This window comes from Pteropus vampyrus, unplaced genomic scaffold (genome assembly GCF_000151845.1).
Source record: "Pteropus vampyrus isolate Shadow unplaced genomic scaffold, Pvam_2.0 Scaffold60, whole genome shotgun sequence".
Classification (NCBI taxonomy): Eukaryota; Metazoa; Chordata; class Mammalia; order Chiroptera; family Pteropodidae; genus Pteropus; species Pteropus vampyrus.
Window position 1 is genome coordinate 2,582,768 of NW_011888841.1, and position 8,534 is coordinate 2,591,301.

Genomic DNA, 8,534 nt, shown 5'->3' on the forward strand with positions numbered 1-8,534 from the left:
GGCCAGAATTATGCTTCCCTTGGGATGATCAAGGTTCTTCCCTTCCATTTCATTCTTCTGTCTCCTCACCCCCCATGGGGGAACCACCACCAGCTGGTGACTTCCGGCCACTTACTGGACCAACGCCCAGTTCAAAATCCGTTTGGATGAGGCGGACGACCACCAGGAGGAGGGTGACGGTGAACCCCGCTGCACGGTGCTGCTGGGCCTGATGCAGAAGAATCGCCGGTGACAGAAGAGACTAGAACAGGGCGTGCTGAGCATCGGCTATGCCGTCTACAAGGTAGTCCCGAGCTGGGGTCAGCCCTCGTCGCACACTCGGGGTCTTCGGTCGGAACATTTTGGCCAGTAATTGGAGCATGTCCTTCCGACGGCTTGACTATTCCTAATCAGCCATGCTCCTTGCTTGCCCGAATGCCTCTTCCAGGGGACTTCCTGAGGCCTGAATTCCACAGTTAGAGATTCATTCCTATGGCTTAAGTCTCTGCTGTTAACGTTGGGATGTATAATTCATTAAACTTTGCCTGTCATTGAAGGATCCGCGTAAACATGCCTATTAGACTCTTTCCAAGTATAGGCGTCTCTGGGGACAGGAGCCAAGAATATGGGGCACAAGGCACTTGAGGTAACACAAAGAGCATGAGAGGCAATCACAGAATGGGGGAAGTAAGGCCGGACATGAGAGCCAAAGACAATTACCCCTCTCTACCCGGGCAACCTTGAGACGCCTGTTGGAACACACGGGGCATGAGCTGAGGTGAGCGAAGCCACATAGATAGTCATTTTCAGCTCTGGTGTCTCTGGACTGGGGACCAAAATGAATTTCTTGGGGAAAATACACTTCTAATCAGGGATACCAAAAGCCGGCTGGAGGCCGGACATCTCGCTATAAATTACTGCATGAGAGACAAGCGTTGTAATAAGAAACAGGTGAAGAGAAGGGCAGTTGTCAAGGTCATGCCACCTCCAGCTCCTTTCTCTTATTTTGGAACTCAGAGCTTTAGAATTTAGGGCGTGCGAATGTGTGTGTGTGTGTTTTACGTTGGAAAATACTTGCTGCTTGATGGCAGGAGAAAAGAACTTCAAATAAATAAGCTCCGATTCTAGTCCAACTTAGCCCATCCTTCCCCATCCAGAATGTAAACAGCCCCAGACTAGAGCCTTTGCTGACAGGGATAAAAACACGAGAAGGCGCTTACCGTATGCATAGCAAGTCAACTCGCTTTAATGAGCACTCACTACGTGCTAGGCGCTGTGCAGAAAGCTCGCCGTTACTGCTCTTAAGGGGCCCACAACCTCGAGAGGAAATCAGACCCACTGTCAACAGGGCAGGTCAAATCTGCTGTGATGGGGAGCAACACAGGGGTGGGCCGGGTGCTCCTCAGAGAGAGAGACAGCTTCACGGAAGAGGAAACTTTGATCGGGATTTAAAGGATGAGCTGGATTTTAGCGGGGAAGAGGGAGAACATTCCAGCCGGAAGGGACACCGTGTGCTTCTTGGCAGCTGGAGAGTCAGTGATGGTCTTGGAGAGCAGGGAGTAGGTGGGCCTGGCTGAAGACTGGGCTCCTCAGCGACTGTGGCCACCTGTTCTTCATTCACTGGCCCCACCTTATGTAACCAGATCAGCAAAGCATTCTTTCAAAAGGACGTGGGCTGACATACTGCGATGACCTTGCTGGCATGGCGTTTGCGCTCGTAAATATACATATGTATGCAGCATGCCAATTTTTTGGACATCGAATTCTAGCAGCTTATAAAATAACCCCATGTATGTAATCTGTGGGCCTTCTTGTAGCTGGAGGCATAAAATTTAGAGTATGACATCTGTGAATACAAGCGGTTTGTTAGATTGGGGGGGGTATATAAGGTTATGGGAGGGGTATATAAGGTTACATCTGTGAATACAAGCAGTTTTAGTTAGATCGAGGGGGGTATATAAGGTTATAGGGAATACCTGGAGTTGTAGGGAGTACCTAGGGTTGTAGGGAGTACTTGGGGTTATAGGGGGTACCTGGCATTGTAGGGAGTACCTAAAGTTGTAGGGAGTACCTGGGGTCGTAGGGAGTACCTGGGGTCGTAGGGAGGGAGTATTACAGGGTACCGTTCTCTGACCCCTGTAACTGCCTCCTATGGCTTTAACAGTCTGCAAACTGGAGTCTGATTTGAGGTTGAAAACCTGACACTGATTGATTGAGAAGCAGCCAGAAACCAGGAAGGCTAAAGAGCCCTGCTCTCTCTCCCTTTCATCTTCCCGCGGTGACAAGGGGCTTCTGCCAGGCGAGCCTGTCGTTTGTATCCAGGATCCTGCATTTCAAAGGTGGCTGTAGGTTTGCTTCTGTCAGTGGGCGGGGGCTAAGGTGTGCCGGCTCAGACCCGCGGTGACTCCGGGAGGGGCGGATCTGGAGCGTACCCCGCCAGCAGCCGTGGACGTGGTGGCTGGGAAGGCCGCCAGCTGCTGGGAGAGTCCCTGCCAGCCGCCCCTGCCAGCCGAGTGCAGGTTTTCAGGCAGTGAGGGGAGAGGCGAGTCCCTGAGGACCTCTGTGCTCAGAGACAGCGGGACCTCTGCGTGGGGGATTTTGGTTTTAACTCAAAGTTGAAGAGCCACAGTGACCCAGGCCGTTTTTACCTCTGCCGACAATTACAAGTAGGGGCGCCAGAGCAAGGAGGCCAGCCGATCCAAATTTCCCCTAATTTGCCGCCCCCGCCACCCCCGAGTTACAGGCAGTTGCCTGTGGACCCAGACTACTCTCTTCCTGGTCAAAAGAGCCGATGTGGCAGGGACAGAGGGAGAAAGTGACAAAGGGAGCTTGAACCCTCTTCTCTACCCTGGGCGTGGAGGGCTCACTCTGTCTCTGAGAGCCGATCTCCTGTGGGAGTTGGCCTTCCAAGTCGCAGATAATCGAGCCTAAATCTACTAGATCGGTGAAAAAAGAATTCGCCAGCTCATGTCACCAAATCCAGGGGAGGGCAGGGACACTTGGAACAAGGGGCTGGCATGCTCTCAGGGCCCATTCTCTCTCCCTCTCCTCTCTGCTGTGGGCGACATTCTCCTGGTCTAGCTTTTTTCACAGCACCCCCTAATATTACAGTGTAAAAGAAGGAGCCCCCTTCCCTTAGTTCCAATTCTAAAACCCTGGAGAAGCCTCTGATGGACTCCGCTTGGTCACGTGCCTGTTCTTGACCCAGCCGCTGTGGTCAAGGTCAGGATGAGTCATGGCTCGGGTTGCGTGAGAGCCCCCTTTCTGGGCCCCCTTGATCCGGAGGCCAGGTCTGTAGGTCTGTAACGTGTTCGTGCTCATTTAAATCCAAGGTTATTACCCCTGAAGAATTGGGGATCCTGGTGGATTCTACAACTAGAAAATTAAGTAACAAAGTGGAGCCTCTTTTTTTCCTTTCAGATTTCTGGGGCTCAGTGGTGTACAGAGGGCCTTGAAATTCATCACCGACTTTCCAGTTTCAGAAATGCTGACTAGTCTCTCACTTTAGCGCCAACTTCCTCCCCGCTGGTGGCCCAGGGTTACAGTGGGGGAGGGGGTGCAAAGGCGCAAAGGGAGGACCTGGGCACTCTCAGGTGACCTGCTCTTTTCTCCCGCCCCGTAGGTCCCCAAAGAGGTATGTGAGTGCCCACAGAGATGTCCTTCCTTCGGTAAGACGGAGCTCGGCTGCCTTCGCAGATGAGCACGCAGCAGCATCCGCTCCTCCCAGGGCGGCCGGTTCGATTCTCCCCTACGCGGGCTCCCACATGGTCTGGTGAGCCGGTCCCCCTGAGAGCTGCTAAAGGCAATCCCGAGTGCCACCTGGCAGGACAGTGGTGACCTTTGTCCTCTGTGTGCTTGCTGCTCGGATCAGAACAAGATAATTACAGCACACCTTAGGCTCCTCTTTAGCCACAGAAATAAACGCCCTGATCTCGGCTAAGAAAAGGAAGCGCCAACCTGCCTTTCTGGCTCTGGGCTTTTCCTGGGCCTCCTCTGTGATTTACAATGGGGTTAAAGAGACAGGGTCATTGTCATACTTACATCTGGGGTTTCCTGCTGCTGTCCCAGGCTCCCCCAGCTATCCTGGCTGCCTGGCCAGTTGAAAGGAGGAGCCCCAGGCAGCACCCCTGGGGAGGGGACCGGAGGGGCTCCATGCGGCCAGCACAAAGTCAGGCCCCAGTTCGTTCTGGCACGCCGAGCCTCTCCTGGGGATACTTGCCGAGCATTTAGAAATTGTCACCATCTGAGTGAGCGTGAGTGTGAGTGGCCCTGTGACAGAGTGGTGTCCTGGCCAGGGTGGTCCCGCCTTGCACCTCGAGCTGCCCGGGGAGGCCCCGGCCCCCCGAGACCCTAAACTAGAAACAGTGGATTAGAAAATGATGATCTGACTTGTTTCCGTTCATCTTTCTTCAGCGGATGCACAGCTCACGTATTTCAGTGTTTAATGTTAGAAGGGATGTGGGTCTTTATTTAGAAGTTCGACAATGTTTTTTGTGACCAGAAATACGCCGTAGAAACTTAATTCTTGTTTCTATCGATGAGCCCAGGGTCATATTGGTTCGTTATACGTTCGTGGTTTCATTGAAAGTCATAGTTTCTAAGAACCTATTAAGTGAGGACTTACTGTGTGTCAGAATCTCCGGCTCCAACATGTGGTCGAGGTTAAGAGCCACCGTCGCAGGTGGGGCTACCCCAGCTGGAGGCAGGGACACTAATTACTTGGACGTGTATTCGCCATGCTGGACAGTCCCACCTCCGCTTTCCCGCGTTCTCAGGCTTGGCCAGCTCTGTGGCATGTGGCAACGAGGCCCACGTTTTCGGGCTCCAGCCCATGCCTTGTGCCGAGGCCACAGACGACTGCCCTACCTGCCTCTTGGCTCACAAACGCATGCGGCGGCTCCCATCGGAAATGTCCCATTTAGGTGAGGGAGACGTCACACGTACACACAGCGGAACCTCCCCGACAGCACCTCCCAGGGCCCTCTGCATCACCGTGGGTCCTGTGCCTGGCAAGTACCAGTGGTCTTCGGTCAACGCTTCTCAAACCATGGACTCGGAACCCTCTGGGGCCTCGTCAAAGCCCAGACTGCTGGGCCCCACCCTGATTCTGTAGGTCCGGGGTGGGGCCTGGGAATTCACATTTCCGACGAGTTTCCCAGGGGGCTCCTGCTGGTCCGGGGCCTACACTGAGAGAGTCGCCTTCGGGTGAACCCGCTCGACTCCCATCCTGTTACCCTCAGCTGAGCTACGCCAGGGGGAGACGTGAGGGCCAGGGGCCTGGTGGCGGATCCTTTCGGCGCTCCTGGCGGGACGGAGGGGACACAGCTCTTGCCTCAGTGCCCTCCAGCTCCCACGCTGACTTCCCAAACGAGGCTTCTGCAGTGCGTCCCATCCCTGGGTTCTTGCAAGAATTCAGTTCTCCCCCTTCCCGGCCTAACCCGAATGAGAGTTTGCTTCTTACTCCCGCTCCACCGAGGACGCCCCCTGCTGGGGATGACAAGAATGACATTCAACTCCATGACACGTAGACCTTGCCCATGGCCTTGCTGGCCATCCCTGGCATTCTCTTGCCAAGAGTATACACCTTTTCAGGGGACTCCCCAGTGCCGTGGCTGTCCCTGTACCCAGGTCAGCGAGGGCTGGCCGGGGGACGCCGTGGAGTCCTGACCAGGGCACTGCGGGCAGATGGCTCTGCTTTCTCCCCCGCCTCGCAGACCCATAAGCCAAAGAGGATCTGGTGACCATGAAGGGACACTGTCCACTCTGGGGTGGACGATCTGGCTCCGGGTCACACAGAGGTCACAGTCCTTGCAGCTCATCAGCTCCGGCCCTCTGCCATGGGCGTCTCGATGAAGACTGGTCATAAAGGTACAGCGTGATGGGAGGCTTAATTACAGCGATAATCACATCGACACCTGTGTTTTCGAAGTGCTCTGCAGTCGCTAATTAGCCCGTGTCACACGCTGACAGCCTCCCTTCCCCTCAGCAAACAAATGGGTCATGGGGAGCATCCTCCCGTCTCCGAGGAGAGACGAGGCCCGGAGGGAGGCCTGGGTGGGCCACCCCCGCCGTCTGCCGCCTCGGGAGCTGCGGCCCTGCCCTCCCTGTCACCTCACAGAGCCATTTTCCCAAATAGTCACACGCTCCTGGCAGCTTTTGCTCGAGGACCAGGATTTAAACTGACTTTTCCAGCCACAGGCCTGTACTGGGTGCTCAGCGCCACACTCCAGGGACGGCACGGAGTAAGAGTGTTGGATTCAGTGGGTGGGAGATTCATGCCAATTTACCGGGAGAGAAGCTGAGCACACACTGGAGACCCCACTGTTGGACACTTCTTTTAACTGGAAGCAGGCTAAGGGTCTGGCCAAGGTCACATAGTCAAGGGCAGTGCCTGAAACAGGGCCTGGGCCCCAGAAGATGCTCTAAATACATTTTTGATCAACACAACCTGACTTCACGGCAGAATCCAAAGCATCCTGATTCTTGGCCCAGCGTTAAAAGTCACCGATCCCTAAGTCAGCATGATCGCCCCCCACTCTTCAGCCCCCGTCTTCCGGGGTTTCGGAGGTATTGACTCCGACCGTTGCTGTCAGCAGCTGGAGAGTCACTCGGACATGCACCTGGGCCAGCACTAATTCCTGGGCCACCAGCCCTCGGCCGGCTCCAGCACCTACGTCAACCTGAGGGAGGTCTCAGCCCGGGCTCGGCTCCCCCCGGGGGAGTACCTGGTGGTGCCGTCCACCTTTGAGCTCTTCCAGGACGGCGACTTCTGCCTGAGGGTGTTCTTGGAGAAGAAGGCCCGGGCCCTGTGCATGTCCTATCCCACCACGGTGTGCGGGAGTCTGGGGGCCCGGGGTGGTGGGCGGCTGTGGCCCCGTCCCTGTGTGTGACCCATCCTCGGCTCCCGGCCGATGCCTCCCAGAAGAAATGCGTAAAACACCGCAGGTCTCAAGGGTCCTTCACTGGGTGCCCCTCCTGCCCTTCTACTTTGGTCTATAGGACACTTGGGGATTTTCTTAAAAAAAGGTCTAGCTGGAGAGATGGGACCCCAGTAATAGCCTGGTTAGAGGGCTTTCCTGCCACCAGGGTGGGCACGTGAGGCCCAGAGAGTAGGATCTAGAAAGCACCATCTCTCCCCTTACACACACACACACCCCCCACACAAAACACACACAACACACACACACCATATACACACCACAGATACACGCACACCACATAACACACCACATACACAACACACACACCACACAACACACACACAACACACACGCAACACACACACCACACACCATATACACACCACAGATACACGCACACTACATACACACACCACATACACAACACACACACACACACACACAACACACACGCAACACACACCACACACGCAAACCACACACATACACCACACAACACACACACAACACACACACACCACACACACCACATACACACCACAGATATACATATGGACACCACATACACACACCACATACACAACACACACACCACACACCACACACACCATAGACACACAGACCACACACACCACACAGACCACATGGACACACACACACACACCAGACACACCAGACACACCAGACACACATACCACACACACATATGACATACACACCACACACACACTACACACACCACATACACAACACACACATACACCACACACACCACATACACAGCACACACCACATACACACACCACAGACACACCACACACCACAGACATGAATACACACATATACATAAAAGCACCACCTACATACACACACATACACACACACCACACGTGCCACACACGTGCACACATAGGTATACACACATGCATGCACATGCCCCCATACACGCATATCACACACACACACACTCGCTACACTACATGCATGTACCTCTGAGACTGGCGGGAACTTGGTCGAGGATGCTTGGGTCGCTTGCGTCTGCACACTCGTGAGTCTCCACGAGTAAAACAGGTAAGGCCAGCGATGTCAGCACCCACCCCCCGCCCCTTCCTGTCTTAAGACCGAGGCCTTTCCTGCACTGGGGCGGGAGAGAATGGCAGTCTCGCTGTGTCGACGGCCCCTTAAGGAAACAGAAAACCTGAGTCTCCAGGTCTTGCCCAAAGCCTCTCTCTTTGTAAACTGGCCCCGTCAGATCAGGGCCCCGACTAAAAAGCCAGGGCAGCAGAACTCCCCAAAATCAATATCCTTTAGGGGCGGGAGGAATCACCCAGCGCAGGTGGATGGCTGCTCAGCTCACCTGGCTGGGGCAGGCCTGGTGCTCCCTGTCCTGCTGCCTCGTGGCCCTCAGGGAGACCAGCAGCCTCGGCCTGGGGAGCTCAAGCTCGGCCGAGGGCCAGCCCTTGGCCCTCAGTGGGCACACGCGTCTCCGTGCACCCCTCAGCCAGCACGAGGGCCGAGGGGTGCACGGAAACGCGTGTGGCCACTGACCTTCTCTCCCCAACCTGCTAACATTGGTTTGTCGTAGTTCCTGTCCTGTGGGGCATAAGTCACAGCAAAGTCAGGACTCCAAGTGTC

General features: G+C 55.1%; 1 protein-coding gene across 1 annotated transcript in view; it reads left to right on the plus strand.

Annotated features, from left to right (window-relative positions):
* Positions 1-8,534, plus strand: part of CAPN8 (calpain 8) — a 47,546-nt gene that overhangs the window by 27,662 nt on the left and 11,350 nt on the right. Inside the window, 3 exon segments of the mRNA XM_011360889.1 lie at positions 101-283; positions 3,602-3,613; positions 6,576-6,809. Of these exon segments, the coding sequence (XP_011359191.1) occupies positions 101-283; positions 3,602-3,613; positions 6,576-6,809 (429 nt within the window).